At 40.7% G+C, this 27,577-nt stretch overlaps 1 protein-coding gene across 3 annotated transcripts; it reads left to right on the forward strand.

The window, feature by feature from the left end:
- The first annotated feature begins 1,735 nt into the window (after nt 1–1,735).
- WSB1 (WD repeat and SOCS box containing 1) lies at nt 1,736–21,506 on the forward strand. Of its 3 annotated transcripts, XR_012425391.1 has the most exons (10): nt 1,736–2,039; nt 9,536–9,704; nt 11,113–11,381; nt 12,519–12,650; nt 14,488–14,588; nt 15,482–15,657; nt 16,846–17,018; nt 17,897–18,010; nt 19,369–19,476; nt 20,063–21,506. XR_012425391.1 is itself a non-coding variant. In XM_005583189.3 (9 exons), the coding sequence occupies exons 1-9, from the start codon at nt 2,000–2,002 to the stop codon at nt 20,220–20,222; spliced, it is 1,266 nt and encodes a 421-aa protein (XP_005583246.1). In that variant the 5' UTR covers nt 1,736–1,999; the 3' UTR covers nt 20,223–21,506. The 3 variants fall into 3 exon arrangements, 1 of the variants encoding a protein (XP_005583246.1); XR_012425390.1 differs by having other exon boundaries at nt 15,482–17,018; XM_005583189.3 differs by lacking the exon at nt 15,482–15,657.
- The last annotated feature ends 6,071 nt before the right edge of the window (nt 21,507–27,577 follow it).

The raw sequence follows: 27,577 nt of genomic DNA on the forward strand, positions 1-27,577 counted from the left end.
AGAAGGAAGAAACTCCAAACATGTCCGAACATCAGAAGGAACAAACTCCAGACACACCATCTTTAAGAACTGTAACACTCACCAGGAGGGGTCTGCGGCTTCATTCTTGAAGTCAGTGAGAGACCAAGAACCACCAATTCCGGACACAATACAAAACCACATCCAGGCCATCACCAAAAATTCTGTACGACAAATGCTCCTTCTAACAACCCCATGATATCACCCCTTACCCCAAAATCTTCCTTCAGCTTAATCTCTCCCACTCTAGGTTCCCACATCGCCCCTAATCCCACTTGAAGCAGCCCTGAGAAATATCACCCATTATCTCTCCATACCACCCCCCAAAATTTTCACCACCCCAACCCTTTACCACTGTTTTGTTTCATTTTTCTTATTAATATAAGAAGACAGGAATGCCAGGCCTCTGAGTCCAAGCTAAGCCATCATATGCCCAGTGACCTGCACGGATACATCCAGATGGCCTGAAGCAACTGAAGATTCACAAAAGAAGTGAAAATAACCTTAACTGATGACATTCCACCATTGTGATTTGTTTCTGCCCCACCCTAACTGATCAATGTACTTTGCAATCTCCCCTACCCTTAAGTTCTTTATAATCTCCCCCATGCTTAAGAAGGTTCTTTGTAATTCTCCCCACCCTTGAGAATGTACTTTGTGATATCCACCCCCTGTCCCTGAAACTTTGCTCTTAACTCCACCGCCTATCCCAAAACCTATAAGAACTCATGATAATCCCACCACCCTTGCTGACACTCTTTTCGGACTCCGCCCACCTGCATCCAGGTGAAATAAACACCCTTGTTGCTCACACAAAGCCTGTTTGGTGTTATCTGCACATGGACACATGAGACACCAGTCTCATACGCCCCAGTCCTTTGCAATGTTTAGGGTTCACACAAGAAGCCACTAAAATGCAAATATGTCATCTGTGACCAGGAACCAAGTTGGCATCTGGCAGACACTGACACATTTATCAGTCTGATGTGCAGACAACCAGGTGCCTCCCAGAGGCCTTCAGGTAAGGTGCAGGAAGTACCAATTCTGAGCTGACACAGTGGGATCTATCTTGGCCAGCGGTCGGGACTCTGGGGACAACCAGCTCCTACACAGCCCATCAGGCTGCAGGCACCAGCCATGACAAAGGCGGTCCACGGAGGCCTCGCGGTGCGTTGCAGGCGATCACACCAGAGTCTTCTTCTCGGTCCCCTCGGCCCTTCCTAAAACCTGCTGGCTCAGGTCCGAACAATCGTAGCTGGACAGGTGGTGCACAACGATGTTAATTTTAATCCTATCTTTTTTATCAGGGTATCCGTCAGTTCCCCAGTGCTTGTGGGCTGGGGAGTTGGCCAAACTGAGTGAAAACTTATAATGTCTTTTTGTTCTTTTCCGTTCAGCCAGTTTAAGTTCCATGCAATCTTTAAGCTAGAAGGCTAATAATACAATTCTCTGCTTGCCCTTTTCAAAGGCACTTCACCTTATAAACTCCATATCAGACATCCAAGCCCAGAAGACGCCACAGGCTTACAGGCACAGTCAGCGGACCCAGCCTGGGCTGGATCTCCCCTTGCAAGGCCCCCAGGTAACACCCGCGCGCTAGCGCCGGGCCCCGGAGATCACGTCCCGTGCGTTGGGAGGCGGAGCCACGGGTTCTGACGTCACGTGGCCGCGCCCCTGCCGCCCAGTTATCTCCCGCGCCGCCCGCCATTTTGATTTCAGTGTCTCGTTTGCGGTCGGCAGCGTTGGGGGAAGTGACTTGCTCCGCAGGCGCGAGGCTGGGTACAGGGTCTATTGTCTGTGTTTGACTCCGTACTTTGGTCTGAGGCCTTCGGGAGCTTTCCCGGGGCAGTTAGCAGAAGCCGCAGCGGCCGCCCCGGCCCGGGGGGAGGACCAACCCCTAGTCACGCCCCTCAGCGCTCGCCACTCTCTTCTCTGTCGTTGGGTCCGCATCGTATTCCCGGAATCAGACGGTGCCCCATAGATGGCCAGCTTTCCCCCGAGGGTCAACGAGAAAGAGATCGGTGAGGATTGGGACCGTGGGTGGGCGCGTGAGGGCCGGGGAAAGGCAGGGACTCCTCGGAGGAGGTTTAGGAGGAAGCGACTCCGAGGCGCGCCAGGGCCAGCCCAAGAGCGAGGAGGAGGAAGCCGCCTCGATAGGAGTTGGTGGGGGGGTGGGAGGGGGCGGGTAAACGCCACCGACGTGGATGCAGCACCTACTGTGCTCCCTCGCGGTTACTGTGTGGCTGGGGCGGGCACGGACCCCGGTTTCTTCGTCGGAGGTCTGCGCAGGGCTCTTGTCCTGGGAGTTCCTGGCTCAGGACTTGACTGTCGAGTGGACAGGGAAGGGCCACTCAGGGGCTTTAGGTTTACAATGGGGAAAAGTAAACTTGTGGATTCCGAGCGGTAACGAAAGGAGGGGGTCCTCGTGTGTGCCAACCACACTTAGATGAGAAATGAGACGGAAGAGGTCCCAATAGCCTGGCAAAAGTAATACGGTATTTTAAAAAATGTTGTGGCGTTAAGAAACGCAGCGGTTCGGGGGAGGAGACTCTTTCAGAATTATCTTTCAAACACATAAGGGAGGAGCTGGGCGGTTGGGTGGAGTGACCGAAGGAAAGCTTTTGTGCGGAAGAGGAAACTCTGGAAAGGCTTTTCTGGCTTAGTGTGTACCCCTGGCCGGCCGAGTAAAGGGCAATTAGTGTTGAAGGTTGTGCGTCCACACCTACTTAGTGGTTAAATAATGCGCGTCGCATTATTTAAATCCTCTTTTAAAGTAAAATAACTGGAACAACGTTTGATGGTGTTGGGGGTGCTGTACATTGGCTGACACACTCAGCAAACACTGATCTTACTGTGTTAAGTAATAATTAGCTGTGGCCACTGAGCAGAGAGCATTTACATTTTCTTGCAGTGAATGTGTGCCTTTACTAAGTACAAGGAGGAGTTATTTCTAGAGAAGGAAAGAGGCTGAAGTAGCCAAAACGCCCACTCTTTTCTATGTGGGTGAATTTTTATATCTAGAAACAGCTGTTTTAGAATTCTGGACTTTTGTTGTCTTAGGGGTGATTGATTAGGAAGGGACTTTAACCCTGGTTTTAATAACCATTTTTAAAGATACAAACACAGAAAAAAAGGAAAAAAATTGCAGCAGAGTTCACACAGAAAAAAGAAAAAAAAGATGCAAAGAACACAAAATTTGTGTCCAGTTATTATTTTAAGTGATTTTAAGACTAGAAAGTATATCGCGAAGTGGGACAAAGAACTCAAAAGTTCTTATCAGTTCAGTGGGTTTTTCTTTTACTTACTTCACTACACCATAATGTTATAGACGAGTAATCTGCCTTTTTTTTAATCTGTATTTTACTTTCATCGTGATAAACCATTTTGAAAACTTTCCGGTCGTGTTTTTTGTTTGTTTGTTTGTTTTTTCTTTTGAGACGGAGTTTTTGCTCTTGTTGCCGAGGCTGGAGTGCACCATCTTGGCTCACTGCAACCTCCGCCTCCCAGGTTCAAGCGATTCTCCTGCCTCAGCCTCCCGAGTAGCTGGGATTACAGGCATCGCCTCCACACCCGGCTAATTTTTGTGTTTTTAGTAGAGATGGGGTTTCTCCATGTTGGTCAGGCTGGTCTCGAACTCCCGACCTCAGGTGATCTGCCCGCCTCTGCCTCCCAAAGTGCTAGGATTAGAGACTTGAGCCCACCGCGCCCGGATTTCCGGTTCTGTTTTCTAAGAGATGGATAGCATACCTACATAAAGTAGAACCATCCACTAAGTGTTCCCCCGCCAGCCCCTGGTTTTCTTTTCTTTTCTTTTTTCTTTCTTTTCTTTTTTTTCGTATTTAAGTCTCAGTGTTATTTCCTGGATATGATATAAAAAGTTACTAGTACAAGGTTAAACATTTCTCCTGTGTAGCTTTTTAAATCTATGATTAAGGATTTACGTTTTTTCTTTTCTTGGGTGTTAATTAAAAGCCAAGCCAAGTTTAATTACTCAAGGACATACAGAGAGTAGAGGTAAGATTCCATGAATGATCAAATAATTCTGTATAATGCTACTGCCCTCTTTCGCAAGGCACAGCCATAGATTGTCCCTTTCTGGTTATGAAATTTTGGGGAGGAATGTAAAGAAGGAGCTAAATCTGATTTGCTTGGTTCAGCAGTGACTCAGATGATATGTTATTATTTTACAGATATTAATAATGTAGTGTTGTATCTTATGGCTGATTTCCCGTGGCAGGCAGCCTTTCCCTTAACAAGGTCATTAAATCATACATTTGTGTAGCTAACATTAAACAGTTACAGATAATGTAATAAAGGTTTAACTTAAAAATTTTTTTTCAAAGCACTTTATTACAAACTTTGTGCTACGTTTATAAAATTGTGCCAGTATTTAAATTGAGCGCTTAAAACGTTTTATTAAAGTGCCAAAGGCAATTTGATATACCTGTTATCCAGCAAAGAAACACAATCAAGACAATTATTAGTAATTTTTAACAGATTAATGCATTTATTTGGCAGGTTTTATGATGGCTCTATTTCTTGAGTTTGTATATATTTGAGAATTATGTTATAAATATGTTATTATTTCATTGTCTCTGCTATCCGAACCAATTTTTTAGTAATTGTTACCGCTCTTTTGCTTTTTTTTTTTTCCTTTTGAGACTGAGTCTCACTCTGTCGTCCAGGCTGGAGTGCAGTAGTGCAATCTCAGCTTACTGCAACCTCCACCTCTCAGGATCAAGTGATTCTCCTGCCTTACCCTCCCAAGTAGCTGGGATTACAGGTTCATGCCACCACACCCGGCTTATTTTTTGTATTTTTAGTACAGATGGGGGAAGGGGGGTTTCACCGTGTTGGCCAAGCTGGTCTGAAACTCCTGACCTCAGGTGATCCACCCTCCTCGGCCTCCCAAAGTGCTGGGATTACAGGCGTGAGCCACTGCCTCCGGCCTACTCTTTTTTTTTTTTTTTTTTTTTTTTGAGACAGAGTCTTGCTGTGTCACCCAAGCTGGAGTGTGGTGGTGAAATCTTGGCTCTCTGCAACCTCTGCCTCCTGGGCTCAAGCAGTTCTGCCACCTCAGCCTGGGACTACAGGTGCATGCCATCACACTTGTTAATTTTTAAAATTTTTTGTAGAGACGAGGTACTCTATATATCCTAGGCTGGTCTCAAACTCATGGGCTCAAGTGATCCATTCACCTTGGCCTACCAGAGTGTTGGGATTACCAGTATGCCTGTCCTATTACCACTGTACACAAGGCGTTCCATGATTGTGGTCAAGGTAGAAGAAAAATATAGAGTAACCTTAAAATACAATCTACACCAGGCACGGTGGCTCATGCCTGTAATCCCAGCACTTTGGGAGGCTGAGGCGGGCAGATTACCTGAGGTCAGGAGTTCAAGACCAGCCTGGCCAACATGGTGAAACTCCATCTCTACCAAAATATACAAAAATTAGCTGGGCGTGGTGGTGGGCACCATGATGGTACATACGTATGATCTCAGCTACTCGGGAGGCTGAGGCAGGGAGAATTGCTTGAATCCAGGAGGCGGAGGTTGCAGTGAGCAGAGATCATGCCACTGCACTCCAGCCTGGGCAACAGAGCAAGCCTCTGTCTCAAAAAAAAAAAAAAACAAAATCTTGTATGAGAAATTTAGTCTCTCTTATGCTTGCTAAGGGAGAGCTTAATTTTAGTCTCATTTACTAGATGTTCTTGAAATTGAATGCAAGGGCTGTTCCTCATCGTATACAAGTTACATAAATATTCTCTGTAGAGACTTTTAAGTTGAATTTTAAACTTGCTTCCCTTATATGTGAACTTAGCATTTTTTTTCCCTCCTAAAATTTATGAGTTTTAAAAGATAGATGTGGTTAAACAGGAATCCAAGTTAAAAAAAAATATGCCTGATGCAGTGACTCATGCCTTAATCTCCCCACTTTGGGAAACCAAGATGAGAGGATCGCTTGAGGCCAGAAGCTGGAGACCAGCCTGGGCAACATAGCAAGACCCTATCTATAAAAAATTGGTTTTTTGCCGGGTGCGGTGGCTCATACCTGTAATCCGAGCAGTTTGGCAGGCTGAGGCAGGTGGATCACGAGATCAGTAGTTCAAGACCAGCCTGACCAACATGATGAAACCCTGTCTCTACTAAAAATACAAAAAATAATAATAACAATTAGGGTGTGGTGGTGCATGCCTGTAATCCCAGCTACTTGGGAGGCTGAGGCAGGAGAATTGCTTGAACCCAGGAGGTGAAGGTTACAGTAAGCCAAGATCAAGCCGCTGTACTCCATCCTGGGTGACAGAGCAAGACTCTGTCTTAAAAAAAAGGAAAAAAAGTTTGTTTTTGTTTTTTTAAGTTAGCCAAGTGTGGGGGCATGTGCCCGTAGTCCCTGCTATAGCTACTCAGAAGGTTGAGGCAGGAGGATCATTTAAGCCTACGAGTTTGCATGTGCACTCCAGCCTTGGCAACAGAGCAAGACCCTGTCTAAAAAAATTAGGCAGGCAGGGGTTGCAAATTCAGAGGCCAGGCATATAAAGAACCCTGGTAAAAGGAACAAATAAGGCTGTGGGTTTGGAAAAATATAAGGAAACCTGAGCAGCATGCTGTTTCTGAAATCATTTGTATGTTAAAAGTATCTGCAGGCATTTGAGGGTCACTAAGTTTGTGAATTTTGTATTAAGAAAGTTATGTGACTCACACCTGTAATCCCAGTACTTTGGGAGGCTGAAGGTGGGAAGATCTCTTGAGCCCAGGAGTTTGAGACAGCCTGGGCAACAAACGGAGAACCTACCTCTACAAAAATAAAAACATTAACTGGGTGTGGTGGTGCATGTCTGTGGACCCAGCTACTTGGGAGGCCGAGGCAGGAGGATCGCCTGAGCCTGGGAGGTCGAGGCTACAGTCCCCCGTTATTGTGCTACTGCACTCCAGCCTGGGTGACAGAGTGAGACCCTGACTCAAGAAAACAGAAAGTTATATGACTGCCAGTAAAGTTAATGTCATCTTAAGCTGTGCTAATACGGGGTGGGCGGGTGGGTGAGGGACTCTGCAGCTTTGATTAAACCACACCTGAAGTATTGTGGTTAGTTCTGGGTGCCACTTTGATGAGGGCCACTACTAACTAGAATTTATCCAGAAAGGTATGATGAAGTTAGGATGGGAAATGGACTTGAAACCATGTGATCTAAGGTATGATTGGAAGGATAGAGATCTTTTAGCCTGGTAAAAAGATTTCATTCATGGCTATCTTCAATATATAAATGTTATGAGGATAGCAGTAGGCTTATTCTCTTAGGTCAGAATCAGTACTGAGTGGGTAGAGTGGTAGGAGGAAGACTTTGAGTCATTAAAAGCCGTCTCAGTTGCACCAAAATAGTGTAAGCCTAATTATGAATATCATAAAAACCACACCTATTTGTTAAGGTGTCGAGAGTTGGGCAGATAACATATTTAAATCACTGTAGAATGGGAGCATAAATGTGTGCTTTCATATTCATTCAATAAATATTTACTGAGCACCTGTCATATGCCAGGTGCTATACTAGCTATTGTCGGAGCATACATTCAAACTGAACAAGTACGTTTTGGGGGGGGTGTGTGTGTGTGTATGTGTATGTGTATGTATGTATGTGTCCATGTCCAGGTTCTCTAACTATAGCAGTGTAAGTGGTTCTTACATGAACAGCAATACATAGACTATATTAAAGGTTAGGTGTTGGAAAGTTTAAACCAGAAATACATAAAAATATATTATTATACACTGTGCAATTGACCAGACAACTGACCACAAAATAGATAATAGGGAAAATTAAGACCAACGCAAAATAAGTAAGCCCGTAATCCCAGCACTTTGGGAGGCCGAGACGGGCGGATCACGAGGTCAGGAGATGGAGACCATCCTGGCTAACACGGTGAAACCCCGTCTCTGCTGAAAATACGAAAAACCAGCCGGGCGAGGTGGCGGGCGCCTGTAGTCCCAGCTACTCGGGAGGCTGAGGCAGGAGAATGGCGTAAACCCGGGAGGTGGAGCTTGCAGTGAGCTGCGATCCGGTCACTGCACTGCAGCCTGGGCGACAGAGCGAGACTCCGTCTCAAAAAAAAAACAACAACAACAACAACAAAAAAAGCTCCTTTCCCCAAATTGAGGAAATTCTAACTGAGTTTGCATGCATACATTGCAGTATGAGCTTGTTGATCATGCTTGTTAAATATGGAAGTAGTATTCTCCATATACTCTGGTAATATGCCAATTTTTGTTAGGAATACAAAATTTTAGTAATCTGAATTTAAAATTGTCCATTTTTTGTCCTTAAAAAACAAAATACTTCCATTTTTGAGTCAGTGTAAGGCCCATTAGGAAGACTCTTAAGGACCACTATTTAAGAATCACAAATATAATGCATTTTGGTTTTATTTCTTTTTTTTTCTTTTTTTTTTTTTTTTTATGACAGAGTCTTCCTTTGTCACCCAGTCTGGAGTGCAGTGATGCAGTCTTGGCTCACTGCAATCTCCACCTCCAAGGTTCAAGCAGTTCTTATGCCTCAGCCTTCCAAGAAGCTGGTATTACATGCATGCTCCAGCATACCACCATGCCCAGCTATAATGCATTTTCTCTTATTTTAGCTTTTTTCTTTTTGAGACGGAGTCTCACTCCACCCAGGCCGGAGTACAGTGACACTTTCTTGGCTTATTGCAACCTCCGCCTCCTGGGTTCAGGCAATTCTCTTACCTCATCCTGGGATTACAGGTGCCCACCACCACGCCCAGCTGATTTTTGTATTTTTAGTGGAGACGGGGTTTCACCATGTTGACCAGGCTGGTCTCGAACTCCAGACCTCAAGTGATCCACCTGTCTCAGCCTCCCAAAATGTTGGGATTACAGGTGTAAGCAACTACACCCGGCCTATAATGCATTTCTAAAGCACTGGTTGGACTAGACAACCTTTAAGTCTCTTCTAGTTCTGAGGGTTTTGTGATTTTTATGACCTGGGCCTGAAAAGGATACAAATATTTGTTTGGATAGCATATTTTATAGTGCTTTCCTTTGAGTAATGGTGTAATATTGTATTTTATAGTGAGGTATAGTTTTTGAAAGCTAAGAAATTTAATTTGGAAGATACTTTTCTTGCCAACTAAGTTTAATTTCTTGCATTTTAAATGTTAATAATTTGATGAGAACATAATACAATGCAAAAGTTAGGACTTTTATAATTGTTAAGTCTAATTGGTCATCACATTATTATTACTTGACCAGTTTTTTTACTGAAACTTTCTTAAAAACTCTTGTATTGGGAAATTTTAGGGAAATCACTTTATCAAAACTTGGAGATAGTCATTATCATTAAGGAGTCTTCATATACTGCATTGCATACCCCCGGTTAGAGGATGGAATGCAGAACTCATTATACTTTGCATAGAAGAGGGAAGAAACTCAATCCCAAAGTAATATGGAGGCAGTCTCACATGTATTGTTGGTTATATATGATATCAAGTATTTTTATTTTTCCTTTTAGTGAGATCACGTACTATAGGTGAACTTTTAGCTCCTGCAGCTCCTTTTGACAAGAAATGTGGTCGTGAAAATTGGACTGTTGCTTTTGCTCCAGATGGTTCATACTTTGCTTGGTCACAAGGACATCGCACAGTAAAACTTGTTCCGTGGTCCCAGTGCCTTCAGAACTTGTAAGACTTTTTCTTTTCTGTATTTTGTATCTGTTTGTGGAATTTACTATTTTCTCTCAGTGTAGGGTAATAACATTTTGATATTTAAGTTTTACTTTATAGATGGTGTTGTGAGTTTTAGTCATGGGCTGAATATATTTATTGGAAATTTTGTGTAAAGAATTCTTTGGGCCGGGCGCAGTGGCTCAGGCCGGTAATCCCAGCACTTTGGGAGGCCAACGCAGGCAGATCACTTGAGGTCGGGAGTTTGAGACCAGCCTGGCCAATATGGTGAAACCCCATCTCTACTGAAAATACAAAGACTAGCTGGGCATGGTGTGGCACACCTGTAGTCCCAGCTACTCAGGAGGCTGAGGCAGAAGAATTGCTTGAACCCAGGAGTCGGAGGTTGCAGTGAGTCGAGATAGCACCACTGCATTCCAGCCTGGGTGACAGAGCCAAACTCTGTCTCAAAAGAAAAAAAGAATTGTCTGATCTTATTTATACATTAAGTTTTTCTGTACATTAAAGTCAGATTGTGTCTAACAAATGCATATATATAGTGTTGTGCCAGAGCAGGTGACTTCTGTGATGTGAAGCTTTTTGGATTCACTTGGATTTTATAACATGTTGTTGGATAACTCTGATGCATAGTAGTAGAGACAGGGGTTTTACCATTTTGGCCAGGCTGGTCTCGAACTCCTGACTTCAGGTGATCCACCCTCCTCAGCCTCCCAAAGTGCTAGGATTACAGGCGTGAGCCACTGAGCCTGGGCTTTTGTTGTTGTTGTTTTTGTTTTTAATGGACTTATGGTCCCTCTGCTTGGGGTAAATTGAGTTTGGATGTTTGTTGAATGTTTTTCTAAAATGTATAATATGCTATATTGGATCTTTCCCTGTTTTTTTTGTATCTAGTAGACCTTCATGGTTATAGTCACTAATGTTCTCATTATGTATTACTTGAGGTCTAGAACCTATGGGAAACTGGTCATGGTTTGAGGATTTTTTTTTTCTCCCTTAAGGCAATTTTCTGATATCAGCTTGACCATATCTTACGTTACTGGGGTTTTTTTGTTTGGTTGGTTGGTTTTTGCTTATTTATATTTGTGTTTTTAGGTTGAAGGGAGCACCAGTTGATACGGTGGTTTTTAGGAAATTTTGGGAGGCAAATAAGTTATAATATAAATTGCTTTATTGTTGAACTTACTACTCAGTCACTGAGAATTTCTATTAATGACCTGAATTTATTCGGTCCTTCTCTCGTAGTTCAAATATCAACCTTTCCCTTCCTATCTATAGGATTCTATTGTTATTTGGTGTCATTATAATAACATTGAGGTTATTTTAACAAACGGTTGTAATTATTCAATGTCCAGAGGAGTCCAGAGTGAATAATAATACAATTTCCATCTGACTTCCCCCACCCCAGTCTCTTGCATGGCACCAAGAATGTTACCAATTCAAGCAGTTTAAGATTGCCAAGACAAAATAGTGATGGTGGTCAGAAAAATAAGCCTCGTGAACATATTATAGACTGTGGAGATATAGTCTGGAGTCTTGCTTTTGGGTCGTCAGTTCCAGAAAAACAGAGTCGCTGTGTAAATATAGAATGGCATCGCTTCAGATTTGGACAAGATCAGCTACTTCTTGCTACAGGGTTGAACAATGGGCGTATCAAAATATGGGATGTATATACAGGTATGGATTCATAGTTTTTAAAGCAAATGTATTATTTTGTTTTGCAGGGCACTACTCATAGGCACTGGAATTAGGATTTGAGGATTTCAGCTTACTGAAAAGCAAGAATTGATGGCATAAGTGTGTCTTTATAATTGACCTGAATATCACCTTCTTCAGCTCATCATTTTAATTTAGGAAAATGATAGAGTTCATATTGCTTCATCACTCTTTAGAGAGTAGTATAGTAGGAAAGGCTTTTCTAGGGAATGTTTAATTAGTTGTCCTTTATAACCTAGTTACTTAGTTAATGACTCACATGTCAAGGTGTTTTCTTTGTACTTTTTCAATGATTAATAGCTTAGAGGTTTTCAAGGTAAATCAAATTTCAACAATCATTATCTCAACTTGGAAAGGTTTAGTGAAAGTTTAGATAGGTTGAGAAGTTAAATTCTTTGGGCAACTAAAAATCAATGTGTTGCTTATTGCCTAAAACACTTTCTGGCATATAATATTACTCAAAAATGTAAAGGATTTTTAAAGAAGCATTAAAACAACATGTACATTAGAACATAACAAGTGATACTAACATAGGTGATAATGAGTCAAAATCTGGGTTCTTGAAAAAAGTAAGATGAACACATAGATTTTCTTAGAAAACAAAGCTCTTCCAGTATTATTTAAATACATTTTTTTCACTGGGATCATGTTAGAAAACTAAAGTTGTTGTGGGATAACATGTATCTTTTGGGGAGCTTAACTTTCCTAGGCCAAGGAAATAACAAGCAAAGAAATAATTTGATTTTATATTTTAAAGTTCATGCCTGTCATTCCAGCACTTTGGGAGGCCAAAACTGGGGGATCACTTGAGCCCAGGAGTTCTAGACCAGCCTGGGCAACATGGTGAGACTCCATCACTACAAAAAAAAAAAAAAAAAAAAAAAGCGAGCCATGGTGACTTGTAACTATAGTTCCAACTATTTCGGAGGCTGAGGTAGGGGAATTGCTTGAACCTAGGAGGTTGAGGCTGTAGTGAGCCAAGATTGTGCCATTGCACTCCAGCCTGAGTGACAGAGTGAGACCCTGTCTCAAGAAAAATAAGAACAAAACAAAAACATATTAATACTGTCTTTTTTCTCCCTTTTCTATCATATTTAGGAAAACTCCTCCTTAACTTGGTAGATCATACTGAAGTGGTCAGAGATTTAACTTTTGCTCCAGATGGAAGCTTGATCCTGGTGTCAGCTTCAAGAGACAAAACTCTCAGAGTGTGGGACCTGAAAGATGATGGTATGTCTTTTTTTCCAAGCTATGAACTAGGCTTCGTTTCTTGATATTACTATTGAGAGGTATTGGGAACATTTGGGGCATTTGACTTTAAAAATGGCATGTGATCAAAGTTCCTTTTCTCTGCCTAACATTTTGGCTCCTTTCCTGAATAGATCAAAGAAAAACATAAACGTGACCCAGAATAGGAGCCAACAGTTATTCGAAGTAAATGATCTGATATTATTCAGAAACTCATAGATCTGTATCAACTATCTGAGGACCAAATATGGATCAGATTTAGGGTTTTATGGAACCAGTCTGTTTATGTCCCCTTAGGGAGGGTTATTAACTTATTGCATTGGCTTAGGGAAAATTTAGGTAGATCTTGAAGTAACTTAGTATCTAATAAAATTTTAATTAAAACATGACCTACATGCCAGAATTTATAATATGTAAATATTAGTAAGCATTATAATAAATTGGCTAGGTTAAGAAATACTTTTATAAAAAGTGAAAGATTTACTGTCCAATACAATAGAAAGATATGTTGGTGTCAAGTACTCACCTTTCTCTAAGCCTTACAAAGTTTTGGAGATGCTACCTCATTTGAGATGAGCATCTCTTCCCCTTTCTTAGTCCCTAATGAAAGAGTTTATATGTTTAGCTAAAACCTTAAATTTAAGGTCTGTTGGTGCTCTAACAGCCTCAAGCTAGAGGTTAACAGGCTTGCCTAGGGGTAATAAAGCTTTAATTGAATTAGTAGGAAATAAAACCCTCAGATCTGGAAATGTTCCAGCTGATAAATAGTAACCATTCCTTAATAAAGTACTATGCTAACATTAACAAGTCATGAAGGACCTTCTCTGCGTTTTATCTGCTCAGCCGTTGAGGTGCAAAGGGATCCCAACAATTGAAATATTTTAATAATTTTTATTTTCTTTTGCATATCGAATGATGCTTGCTTATCTCAAACTAATTTCAGCAATGTACATGTTTTAAGAACATAGGCTTAGTAAAATATAAGCTCCAAGATAGTGGGGTCCTTGCCTTATTTCCAGCTATATCCTCAGTGCCGGCATAGGCCTGGCATGCATAGGCACTCAGTAAGTTTTTGTAAAACTAAGAGTTCAGTATACTTAAGCATAGCTGTGTGCTGTGGGCATAATACACAAGGACTTTGGAGTGGGTTGTAGGTTTTCAAAAAGGAAGAATGAAAAGGCATTTTGAAGATGGTCAAGTTTCTTAACTTTTAAAATAAGGGGATTGAACTAAAAATTTGGTCTTCTGTAGATGGGGTGGGGCTAGGGTGTCCCAGACTTTTTCTGTCACTTAGGCTGGAGTTCTGTGGTGCCATCTCAGCTCACTGCAGCCTCTGCCTCCCAGGTTCAAGTAATTCTTGTGCCTCAGCTTCCCAAGTAGCTAGGATTACCGGCATGCACCACCATGCCTGGCTAATTTTTTAAATGTTTTTTTTAGTAGAGATGAGTTTTCACCCTGTTGGCCAGACTAGTCTCGAACTCCTGGCCTCAAGCAATCCACCCACCTCAGCCTCCCAAAGTGTTGGAATTACAGACAAGAGCCATCGCGCCAGGCCCCAGACTTCTTCTTGAAGTGCTAGATGTTAAATATTTGAGGCTTGTGAACCATGCTGTCTGCTGTAGAGCACAACGTAAACACATGGACAGGATTGTGTTCCAGTAAAATTTAAAATAAGCAGCTGGTGTATGTCAGTAACCCTTGTTACAGATAAATTACTTTCAGCTATAAATGTTTGTGATCCTTTGAATTACTACTGTTTTGAAATACTGCTCATTTGAAGTGGATTCTAGGGTTAATACAGATTGTTTCTTTTGTTCAGGAAACATGATGAAAGTATTGAGGGGGCATCAGAATTGGGTGTACAGCTGTGCATTCTCTCCTGACTCTTCTATGCTGTGTTCAGTCGGAGCCAGTAAAGCAGTATGTGTCAAAGTTCTTGTACATTAACTGTGAATTGGATTATGATAATGTGTGCATAATCATTTTAAATCTAAGTAACCTATGAAGTTTGTGCTCGGTGTCATGAATATTTTAAATGTTTTATTTTATGATGGGGGAGAATTTGCATGAAGGAAATTAAATATAGTTATTGATTGCCAAGTGAGAAGTTGGATTGTTTTTAGAGATAATAGAAAATGAGGGGCATATTAGGGTTTTCTTTTTTGTTTGTTTGGTTTTTTTTTTTTTTTTTGTAAGTCTAGAAAAGTTTATGTGCTGTAGAAGAGATCTAGTCTATATGTTAAGACATTCCCTTGCTAATTATTTTCTTCTCTGTTGTTCTATTTTTTTGGTCCAGTTTGCTGTTTTTAAAGTTTTGAGTCCCAGCTGGTCCTGTACATTTAACTGAAAAAAAGTAACTTAAAATAATATAAAAATAGCACTCATGTATGTCCTAGAGTTAAGTTATAGGTGAAATTTGATACTGTTTGTCTTATATAGCATACCTATAGACAGCTTAAGTAAAGTGACTGTTAAGAGGGTTATGCTTATTGATGAACTCTTTTAGTTGTTTACCATTTCTAAGTTAGTGTAGTTAAATTGATCTCAGTAGCTAAAAATATTTATAAAATGGTTGAAGTCCAAATACATGTGATAATTACAATACACTTTGAATTAATGGGGGGTGGGAGACTAGTTGAAGTACATTTTATTTACCCAAGGAGTATGTTAAAATGATAGTTATAAATGTTGGAAGTTTAAAACAAGATACTCAGTTTAGTTCTTTACAAATCATAAGAAGAACAAAATTAGATGTTGACATTGCTATTTTAGGCTGTGTGTTTTCCATATGCTTCTTGCTTTCCCTGTCACAGGTGGTGGCAGCAATATTGGTGTGATTGAGGTTATGCTGGCACCACTCGCACACAGGCGCACAATGGTGTTAGCTGGGCAGAAAGAGTGGCATCTCTGGCTACCGGGCTGGGGGCGACCTTTACCATAGGATGAAGTAACCTTGCATTCGGCTGCAAGGTGTACTGTACGTACACAGGTGCTGGTCGATGTCCACTTTCTGCTTTTCTTTCTTTCTTTTTTCTTTTTTAAAGTAATTTTCCCCACAGTAAAATTCACTGACTCCTGAGTAAATTGATTTTCCAGTTTTATGGATTTGGGAGTCTTTGACAAGTGAAACCAATTTAATATAAAGTGTTTGGCTTTCAAATGGTTTCTCTGTGCTGTTTTTTGGAATTCTTTAAAATTCCAGAGATACCTTACATCTTTGATTCATTTTAAAATTTGTACTTATTTTCTTTTAGAAATAATGTATTATGTCTGTGCAGAAAAAAAAAAAAAAAAGCAAAAAGGATTGCTTTACTCCAAGAGGAGAGATTGTCTTATTAGGATAAACCTCCAAGCTCACATTTAATATAACAGACTGAAGTAAACATTAGAATCCTATTTAGAGCTATTCTGCACAGTTAACTACTGATCTTTAGAATCTAAAATTGTATGTGAACTTATTCTTAAATAATTGAACCGTTTTATGCTTCAAATGACTTATGATTGTGGTCAGTTTGGGAAAAATAAGATGGTTAAATTTTGATTTATTGAAATGTAATTGTATTATTTTCATAAAATAGCATTTTCATTTTGTAATGTGGTTTAACATCCTTGTTGTTTGCCAAAGAAATTTCATTTGGCTGTGAATATTCTATTTGCTTGCAGTATCTGTTTCTCTTCCTAGGCTCAAGTTGGTGACCCAAGCCTATTGTAAACAAGTGATTATCTCAAAGGGAGATGCCAATGGAGTAACAATTTGTTAACCTTACGTTTTCTGTCTGTATATTTTTTTAAAAATCTGGTAGTTTCTGGAAAAAAAGAGAAGGGGGTTTGTAGTACTTAACCCTATTTATTTCCGTATATTTTAGTTAATTAGTTTTTGGAATAAATGGATTTCAGTATAGCTTTGTGGTTAAATTGCATTGCCTTTATTTTATGTTTAGGCTTATTTTTAAATTAACATTTAACAGAAACATTTGAAATAGAATTTGCATGTCTGCCTTAATTAACTTAAAGACTGATTTTAATCTGACTATGACACTGAGCGTATTCTTTAAATTACTCATAATTTATAATGCTTAATATAATCTTAATTAAATTTAGCAGTTTTAGTTTAAGATGTGCCATTTTGTCCTCTGTGTGTCTGAATGAAGCTATAACATTTGCCTTTTTATTGCAGGTTTTCCTTTGGAATATGGATAAATACACCATGATACGGAAACTAGAAGGACATCACCATGATGTGGTAGCTTGTGACTTTTCTCCTGATGGAGCATTACTGGCTACTGCATCTTACGATACTCGAGTATATATCTGGGATCCACATAATGGAGACATTCTAATGGAATTTGGGTGGGTACAACATGAATTATTTTAGTCTATAATTCATCTCTGCTTATCAAGTTATGTGAATAATTTAATTAGAATCACCAACATATGAAACCTAAAATTACAGTTTATTGTAATTTAAAATGTTGGCATTATTTAAGCCCTTGACTAATGGAAAGCGTTAGACATAAATTCTGAAAGTAAATTTGGCTGTCTTGATACAAGTCTTGCTGCTTAACAGTACCCAGCTATCTATAGAAGTACTAATTATGTTTAGAGTTTTTGTTGGAGAAAAACAGTTAAAACCAAAGTTGGACTTAATCTTACTATCCTAAATCATAAAATATATATATATATATTTTTATATAAAATTTTTATATAAAAATATATATATATATTTTATATATATATATATATTTTTTTTTTTTTTTTTTTTTTTTTTTTGAGACAGAGTCTTGCTCTGTCGCCGGGCTAGAGTGCAGTGGCGCGATCTCGGCTCACTGCAACCTCCACCTCCTGGGTTCAAGCAGTTCTCCTGCCTCAGCCTCCTGAGTAGCTGGGACTACAGGCGCGTGCCACCACACCTAGCTAATTTTTGTATTTTTAGTAGAGACAGTTTCACCATGTTGGCCAGGATGGTCTCAATCTCTTGAACTCGTGATCCACCTGCCTCGGCCTCCCAAAGTGTTGGGATTACAGGCGTGAGCCACTGTCCCCGGCCATAAAATATTAATTCTTTTCAGGTGACTTTTAATTTGGATGTATCATTTCTACTCAGTCTTCTCAGTTATATTAACTAAGGCTACTTTAAACACTATTCAAAGACAGATGTACTTTGTACCTGGGTAATTTTGTTTTCTTGAAGTGACTGATATCCACTAAAAACATGTATTTGACCTCAGGCACCTGTTTCCCCCACCTACTCCAATATTTGCTGGAGGAGCAAATGACCGGTGGGTACGATCTGTATCTTTTAGCCATGATGGACTGCATATTGCAAGCCTTGCTGATGATAAGTAAGTATGTGCATTATAGCTTGACTGACTTACCTTTACCTTTTACATTCTTAAGCCTTAAAGCCTTTCTGCAGTTAAGAGTTTTAATATCTCTTCCTCAACACGATCCCCTGGGAGATTTTGTTGTGTCTTAAAGAATATCAGCCAGAACAATTATCTGTGTAAACTAAAGATAATGCATGCCTCTCCCTGTGTTTCTTGTTTAACTTGTTTAGGCATAGTGGGTTGATTTTTAGTCAGCTTTTAGCCCAGCTTATAGAGATTTTTTAAAGTAATGTCTTAAAGGTTGAAGCAAAAGGAAATTTCTAAAGTGAAACAAATAATAAAACCAAAAGAATTACAAATAAATAATAATTTGTATCCACGATTGAGACTAGAATGTGAAAGAAATATCACATGAATGAGATGTGCTGCTTATTGGTAAGAAGCAGAAACTAGTTGCAATCATCTCATTTTCACATCCTTTTATCATTACAGTGTTCATGCATATAGCATTGAGTAGTTTGGTAACATCAATTCATAAGGCAACTCTTCTTTTTCCAGAATATTAGCAAACATATGGAGAGAGGTTTTTTTTTTGTTTGTCCGCAACCATTGTTTTCCTGTTTGCTCAGATAGATTCTGCATATTAGTTCTCTGCTGTATTTGTAGACACATTCAGCCTAGGTGAAAAGCTTTTTTTCCTTTCCTGTTTTTTTGTTTGTTTGTTTTTTGGAGACAGGGTCTTGCCTCGTTGCCCAGGCTATAGTGCAGTGGCAAATCACATCTCACCACAACCTTGATTTTCTGGGCTCAGGTGATCCTCCCACCTCAGCCTTCTGAGTAGCTTGCACCACAGGGGTACACTACCACACCTGGCTAAGTTTTTAAAAAATTTTTTGTGGAGACACAGGCTCCCGACGTCGCCCAAGCTGGTCTTAAAGTCCTGGGCTCAAGCAGTCCACGCACTTCAGCCTCCCAAAGTGTGTGGGATTATGGTTTTGAGCTACCAGGCTCACCTAGCTTTTAAAAATGTCTTGGGAAAAGGGTGAAACAGACTAGAAGTTGATTGTATTGTAAGTGTAGGAAAGTAAGGAGAAAGCTGCCAGGTGTGAACATTCTAGGTTTGAACACTGGGAAGGAGGAAAGGCAACCATGCATTGTAGTCTCTTAAGTGAAAGTTTATCCAGTTTACCAACTGGTATTATAGACCTTAAAATATTTTATAATTGTATAAATCAAGTTACAATAATTGCCTGTTGGTGTGATTTGTGTATTTTGTGACTCATAACTCAATGGTGTTTCTTTCTAAATTTTAAAAAAGTTGCTTTTACCTTACATTTTCTACAAGATAACTAAATAATTTATTTTGTTTTCAGAATGGTGAGGTTCTGGAGAATTGATGAGGATTATCCAGTGCAAGTTGCACCTTTGAGCAATGGTCTTTGCTGTGCCTTCTCTACTGATGGCAGTGTTTTAGCTGCTGGGTAAATATATTTTTCTCTTTTTTTTTTTTTTTTTTTTTTTCTTGAGATGAAGTCCCCCAGGCTGGAATACAATGGTGCAATCTCTGCTCACTGTAGCCTCCGCCTCCCAGTTCAAGGAGATTCTCTTGCCTCAGCCTCCCGAGTAGCTGGGACTACAGGTGCACACCACCACTCCTGGCTAATTTATTTGTTTGTTTGTTTGTTTTTCCAGTAGAGTCGGGGTTTCACCATGTTGGCCTGGCTGGTCTCAAACTCCTGACCCTGACCTCAAGTGATCTTCCCGCCTCAGCTTCCCACAGTGCTGGGATTACAGGCTTGAGCCACCACACCTGGCCTTCTTTAAGGGGCAACTTAAGGTGGCTTTTAGCAGCTAGTAGTTTATTGTTAGTAAAATTCTAATAAGTATTCTTATATAGTAGTCTTACCTTGTTATAGAATACATCATTGGTTAGTTCTTCCTAGTTGGGTTTTAGTGTGAAGTTTGTGACTCCAGTACTCACATGTATTGGATGATAGTTGTTTGAGCTGTAGCGACATTGAAATACATATACCTGGGTGACTAACCATGTGCTTTGTTTCTGTTTAGGACACATGACGGAAGTGTGTATTTTTGGGCCACTCCACGGCAGGTCCCTAGCCTGCAACATTTATGTCGCATGTCAATCCGAAGAGTGATGCCCACCCAAGAAGTCCAGGAGCTGCCAGTTCCTTCCAAGCTTTTGGAGTTTCTCTCCTATCGTATTTAGAAGATTCTGCCTTCCCTAGTAGTAGGGACTGACAGAATACACTTAACACAAACCTCAAGCTTTACTGACTTCAATTATCTGTTTTTAAAGACATAGAAGATTTATTTAATTTGATATGTTCTTGTACTGCATTTTGATCAGTTGAGCTTTTAAAATATTATTTATAGATAATAGAAATATTTCTGAACATATCAAAAATAAACTTTTTAAAAGATTTAACTGTGAAAACATATACATACATGTATATATTTAGATATAAGCTGCTATATGTTGAGTGGACCCTTTTGCTTTTCTGATTTTTAGTTCTGACATGTATATATTGCTTCAGTAGAGCCACAATATGTATCTTTGCTGTAAAGCATAAGGAATTTTTAAATTCTGGAACACTGAGTTAGATGGTAAATATTGTCTTAAGAAAGTTGAATTGGGTGAGGTGTGGCAGCTCATGCTTATAATCCCATCAGTTTGGGAGGCTGAGGTGGGCAGATCACCTGAGGTCAGCAGTTTGAGAGCAGCCAGGCAAACATGACGAAACTCTGTCTCTACTAAAAATACAAAAAAAAAATTGGCCAGGCGTGGTAGTGCGCACCTGTAGTCCCAGCTACTTGGGAGGCTGAGGCAGGAGAATTTGCTTGAACCCAGGAGGCGGAGGTTGCAGTGAGCCAAGATCACACACTGCACTCCAGCCTGGGCAACAGAGCGAGACTCCATCTCAAAAAAAAAATAGTTGTGTTGCCTCATACAAAATGTATTTGGTTTTGTTGGAGAGTGTCAGACTGACCTGGAAGTGAAACACAGTTTATATACAGGGAAAGGATTTTATTATCCTTAGGAGTGTCATCCAAGACATAGAGCTTGAATGTGACATTATTTAAAAATAACAACAAAGAAGGCAGAGCCAGGATATAACTAGAAAAAGGATGTCTTTTTTATTACTCCCCCTCTAAACACTGCTGCTGCCTTAATTTTAGAAAGCAGCTTACTAGTTTACCCTTGTGAAGTATTATAAATTGTTGTGAATTTGAAAAGTCCATCTACTGTATTATTGCTAAATATGTTGTTTGTACTAAGGGACAATTATTTTAAGACCATGGATTAAAAAAAAAAAAAACACTCTATGTTTCTGCAGGGGATGATATTGGTGAGTTGCCAAAGAAGCAATACAGTATATCTGCTTTTGCCTTCTGTTATCTTACCTGCAGATATTAAGAATGTATGCATTATGTAAAATGCTCAATTATATATTTTTGTTGAGTTTTTTAATTAAAGACTTGTAAAACAGTATATTGCAAATGTTTCTTAAATAGGTTAGGTGGAGTACTTTCTATCTGTCTCCATTGTAAGATTGATGGTACACCATGGGCAAATCAAACAAAAAGGACAATGAAGAAAGAATGCAGGACTCAGGCGCTGCTCTAGAGTTCATTCAGGGCTCCCCGAGTGCAGCAACTCTTATGGTGGTTTTGTTTTTGGGAGAACTGTTGTGATAATGCGTATTTTAAAAGCATAGGGAAGCTCTAGAACACAGGAAAGTGACTACTAAGTAAAAGAAAAATATCTTTTAATGGGGAACTACCAGCCTATAGTAAGCCTATCTGGTTAAAGTAGTTATTATAAAAATCTAGCAGTCTGGGTCCTTTGAGAAGGCATAAAAAAAACAAAACTCTTATGAGCCATGTGTGATTTTGAAGACTCATTTCCTCTGAGAAATTATTTGGAAGTTCCTATGGTTAGCTCTGTTAAGGAATGTAAAAATTTATAGGCGGTGTAGGTTGTCAATTTGAAGGCCAGTAGAAAATCTGCTCAAGTTACTTCTTGAGGATCATCTATATTTTACAAAAAGAAGCACAAAAAGCATCTAATCTTAATACTTCTTGTGACTTTTTTCCCCCTGTATTTTACTTTGTAATATATCAGCTTTATAATTTTAAAATATACTGGCCGGGCACAGTGGCTCACACCTGTAGTCCCAGCACTTCAGGAGGCCAAGGCAGGTGGGTCAGTTAAGGCCAGGAGTTCATGACCAGCCTGACCAAATAGTGAAACCCCTGTCTCTACTAAAATTATAAAAATTAGCCGGGCATGGTGGCAGGTGCGTGTACTCCTAGCTACTTAGGAGGCTGAGGCAAGAGAATTGCTTGAACTGGAGAAATGGAGTTTGCAGTGAGCTGAGATTGTGCAACTGCACTCCAGCCTGGGTGACAGTGAGACTCTAAATAAATAAATAAATAAGATACCATTACTTTTCACACCGTTGCATTATTTTTACTTTCCACACCAACATATCCACTCAAGTAAAAAAAGTCTTTTTTTTTTTTTTGAGCCTCACACTGTCACCCGGGCTGGAGTGCAAGGGTACAATCTCGGCTCACTGCCGCCTCCACCTCCTGGGTTCAAGCGATTCTCCTGCCTCAGCCTTCCAAGTAGCTGGGATTACAGGCACTCCCCACCATGCCCAGCTAATTTTTTTTTTTTTTTTTTTTTTGTATTTTTAGTAGAGATGGGGTTTCAGGAGATGGTCTCAAACTCCTGACCTCGTGATCTGCCTGCCTTGGCCTCCCAAAATGCTGGAATTACAGGTGTGAGCCACTGAACCTGGCCCAAAACAGCATTTTTGGAAGCTACATTCTCTGAGATGTTCACCTGTTTGCCACCTCTTCTCGTGAAAACCATAGTGTGCGTGCCAGTGTGAAAGGAAGATTGCACCATATATGTCAAGTAGAAACGTGTGAATTTTCCATTTGTCTGTGGGAAAGAAGGTAATAACAGTAATAATAGACTGAAGGACCAAAGAAAAATAGGGAAGACGTTGATTATGAATCAGATTCTACTTACATGATTTGAAAATGACACTGCCTCTTCTATTTTGCCACAAGCCTGACATTTGGAGAACTGGCAAGGGATCATTTATGTTCAGATTTGATTTTCTGTTTTAGAATCCCATGGGGTACATGTGAACATAGGAAAATCACACTCAGCAGCCAAGCTATCCTTCGGCAATAATGAAATCACTTTAAAACCTATAACTTGATCTTAGGTTGGCAAATCCTAAACTTAACGATCCTTGAAATTTCCTGCCTGCTGTGACTGTGATAAAGTTGGATTCAACTGGTTTGCGCTGCTCTTGGATCGGCAAGACCAAAAAAGGTTGGGCTGCACTGTAGCGTGCTTATGGGTTGAGGCAGTGGCAGAGGCAGGGGACTTGGCTGTCAGCCAGCCAGCACAGGAGTAAGAAAATAGAAAGCATGAGAAGTTTCATGAGCCAGAAACCATTGAGAGAGTGATTACAACCTCCATATTAATCAGATGAAGGTTTGTAGGTGACATAGCATTTTACCCAAGTAATTCTGAACAGACAGTGGCTTATAATACATTTTAACTAGCAAGTGTATAGACTATAAAACAAGTATCTAGAGTTATATATGGATGTACTATCATTTGGTGATAAAAGCATAGAAAAAGCATAAGTTGGAGTATACTGAGGTTTTTTTGTTGTTAAATTCTTTTCCATCAGAAGTAAGAGCTGTTGGCAGCAACTAATAAAATGCAACCTAATGACATGCTCATCATAACCTTGGCAGATGTTTATGGTAAGACGCTTGGAAGGAATGAACATGAGTAGGCAGTCTCAACCTGCCCTTTGATCCATAAAGCATTCTTTAGCCAACAGCAAAAATCTGGTCTGAGCCAGGTATAAAGTGACCTGTTTTATTACAGGTGGGTGGAGTAGTTTTGTGTGGTTGTTTTTTGACATTTTGTATGCTTGTATTTTTTACTTTGAGATAGGATCTCGCTCTGTCACCCAAGCTGGAGTGCAGTAGTACAATCTCAGCTCACTGCATCCTCTGCCTCCCCTGGTTAAAGTGGTTCTCGTGCATAAGCCACCTTGAGTAGCTGGGATTACAGGCATGAGCTGGGCCAATTTTTGTATTTTTAGTAGAGACAGGGTTTCATCATGTTGGCCAGGCTCGTCTTGAACTGGCCTCAAGTGATCTGCCCATCTTGGCCTCCCAAAGTGCTGGGATTACAGGCGTGAGCCGTGGTACCTGGCCTGTCTAGGCTTATCTTAACAGTTGAGGAATCAGAAAATAATTGAATAGGACTGGAATTGGAGAAGGAAAAATGATTTAATTCAATTTTTATCAACTCCACTATTTATTAGAGACTACTGTCATTATCGCGGTTTCTGTTTTAGAGATAATGATAAAAATAAGGAATTTTCTCTATAGTTCCACAGAAAAGTTGGTCTTCTGGTCTGAAAGTAGTATTACAGGTTTTGTTAGGAAAACCTGTAATACAGTGTTGCCTGTCACTGTCATTATAGTGAGTGTTTGGTTTTAATAAGGATGAAGCATCAATGGCTCTTTCTGAAAAAATTGTTCTCTGAAAGTAAAGTGTGAGCTATAGAAATCATCTAGAACAGGGGTGTCCAATCTTTTGGCTTCCTTGGGCTACATTGGAAGAATTGTGTTGGCCCACACATAAAATACACTAACGATAGCTGACGAGCTTTAAAAAATTACAAGAAAAGTCTTTAAGAAGGTTTATGAATTTGTGTTGGGCCACATTCAAAGCCGTCCTGGACTGCATGTGGCCCGTTGGACAAGCTTGCTCGAGTATAGATCAGTAAGTAAGAGAAGTGAAATGGCTACTCCACTATGTGGTTTTATGCTTCCAAATTGTTGAATAATAATGAAATGTTCTTATAAAAAAATAGATTAAGGATGATGGACATTAGAGAGTTAACGTGAGAAAGATAATGATTAAAATAGAGCCAAGAGGCCAGGCGCAGTGGCCCACGCCTATAGTCCCAGCACTTTGGGAGGCTGAGGCGGGTGGATCACCTGAGGTCAGGAGTTTGAGACCAGCCTGGCTAACATGGTGAAACCCCGTTTCTACTAAAAATACAAAAGATTAGCCTGGCATGGTGGCACACATCTGTAATCCCAGCTACTGAGGAGGCTGAGGCAGGAGAATCGCCTGAACCTGGGAGGGGGAGGTTGCAGTGAGCCGAGATTGCACCTTTGCACTCCAGCTTAGGCAACAAGAGTGAAACTCCATCTCAAAAAAAAAAAAAAAGATATTAAACAAATTATATGTATTTTTTCTTTTTTTTTTTTCTTTTTTTTTTTTGACACACAGTCAAACTCTGTTGCCCAGACTGGAATGCAGTGGTGCAAGCTCAGCTCACCACAACCTCTGCCTCCCTGGTTCAAGAGATTCTCCTGTCTCAGCCTCCCGAGTAGCAGGGATTACAGGCCATGCCACCATGCCTGAGTAATTTATTTATTTATTTATTTTTTGAGATTGAGTCTTGCCCTGTCACCAGGCTGGAGTGCAGTGTCGCATTCTCAGCTCACTGAAACCTCTGCCTCCTGGGTTCAAGCGATCCTCCTGCCTCAGCCTCTCAAGTAGCTGGGACTACAGATGGGTGCCACCACGCCCAGCTAATTTTTGTATTTTTAGCAGAGATGGAGTTTCACCATGTTGGCCAGGATGGTCTCGATCTCTTGACCTCGTGATCCACCTGCGTCGGCCTCCCAAAGTGCTAAGACTACAGGCGTGAGCCACCACGCCCAGCCATGTTTTTTTTTTTTAGTAGAGATAGGGTTCTGCTATGTTGGCCAGGCTGGTCTTGAACTCCTGACCTAAGGTGATCCATCCACCTCAGCCTCCCGAAGTGCTGGAATTACAGGCGTGAGCCACCACACCCTGCCTTAAATGGAAATCTTAAAGACATACATTTGCACCGAGTGAGCTAAACATTTGTCACCAAACTCACACAAAATGGCCTGGCGCAGGGGCTCACACCTATAATCCCAGCACTTTGGGAGACCGGGGTGGGCAGATCACTTGAGGTCAGGAGCTGGAGACCAGCGTGGCCAAGATGGTGAAACCCTGTCTCTACTAAAAATACTCCCCAAAAATTACCTGGGCGTGGTGGCTCATGCCTGTAGTCCCAGCTACTCAAGAGACTGAGGCAGGATAATTCCTTGAACCGGGGAGGCAGAGTTTGCATTGATCCAAGATGGCACCACTGCACTCCAGCCTGCGTGACAGAACCAGACTCTGTGTCAAAAACAAACAAACTCACACAAAATGGGAAGCCCAGTAAGTTGTATGATTCACAATGTTAATCTCACAGTAATTGCTGAGGAAAAGCAGTTAATATTATGGACTGAATGTTGTATACACACCCCCACCACCACCACCACCAGTAATATGTTGAAATCCTAATCTTCAATGTAATGGTATTAGGGAGTGGGGCCTTTGGGAGGTGATTAGGTCATGAGGGCGGAGTCCTCATAATGAGATTCTTGCCCTTGTAAAAGGAACCCTAGAAAGCTCTCATTCCCTCTCCACCATGTGAAGATACAATGAGAAGACAGCAGTCTAACTGAGAAGAGGACCTGCACCCTGATCTCAAACTTACAACCTTCAGAACTGTGAGAAGTTACTTTCTGTTGTTTATAATGCATCTAGTCTATGGTACTTTCTTCTAGCAGCCCAAATGGACTAAGACATAGGAACAGCAGGAATGCCTCCTTAAAACTTCTTTATTTCTTCAAGATGGTCTCGCCCTGTGACCCAGGTTGGGGTGTAGTGGCACAATCACGGCTCACTGCAGCCTCCATCTCCTGAGCTCAACAGATCCTCCTGTCTCAGCCTCCTGAGTAGCTGGGCCTACAGGCATATACCGTCATACCCAGCTAATTTTTCTATTTTTTATAGAGACAAGGTCTTGTTGCCTAGGCTGGTCTCCATGTCCCAGACTAGCAATCCTCCCGCCTTGGCCTCCCAAAGTGCTGGGATTACAGGTGTTAGCCCTCACACCTGGCCAAAACTTCTTAATTAGATAGAAACTCTGCTAGAGCACACCGACAGTGATTTCTATGTACTCCAACCATCTCTCCACTTCTAAGATCCCTAACATGATTTGGCAGGAATTACACAGGCTTCAGGTTCTCCCTTGGATGATGCCAGTTGAGCTCAGAAGAGAAACAGCAAACATTACTGTGGGCTTGCTGTGTTGCAAGGGTCTGCAGGCAGCTCCTGGGAAATAGGACCGGAAAGCCCCCAAGTCAAAGGTTGTCCCTGCCATCCCCTTGGGTGACATGAGCCTGTCTCACTTGTTTTACCCAATTTCATAACAAGCCCTTTCTTGTATATTTGAGTTTGTGATGCATTACCTAAATGGCCTCTTTTTGGTGGTCAGATAAGCTGGCCCAGCCAAAAGTCATCTGGCCCATTTCTCAAGTTCCATCAGAGTCCTAATTTCCACATCACTTCCTTTCAAATATGCCCTGTTGCTAGGTACTCATTCTTGGGTGTTGGTTACTTATTTAGAATGCAAA

Source organism: Macaca fascicularis, chromosome 16 (genome assembly GCF_037993035.2).
Source record: "Macaca fascicularis isolate 582-1 chromosome 16, T2T-MFA8v1.1".
NCBI classification, from domain to species: Eukaryota; Metazoa; Chordata; class Mammalia; order Primates; family Cercopithecidae; genus Macaca; species Macaca fascicularis.

Excerpts from the sequence above, each read along its gene's own strand:
- WSB1 (XM_005583189.3), top strand. The coding sequence starts at position 2,000 with ATGGCCAGCTTTCCCCCGAGGGTCAACGAGAAAGAGATCG. Across the intron at positions 11,382-12,518 it reads AATATGGGATGTATATACAG|GAAAACTCCTCCTTAACTTG; the intron begins GTATGGATTCAT and ends TATCATATTTAG. Across the intron at positions 12,651-14,487 it reads GTGGGACCTGAAAGATGATG|GAAACATGATGAAAGTATTG; the intron begins GTATGTCTTTTT and ends TCTTTTGTTCAG.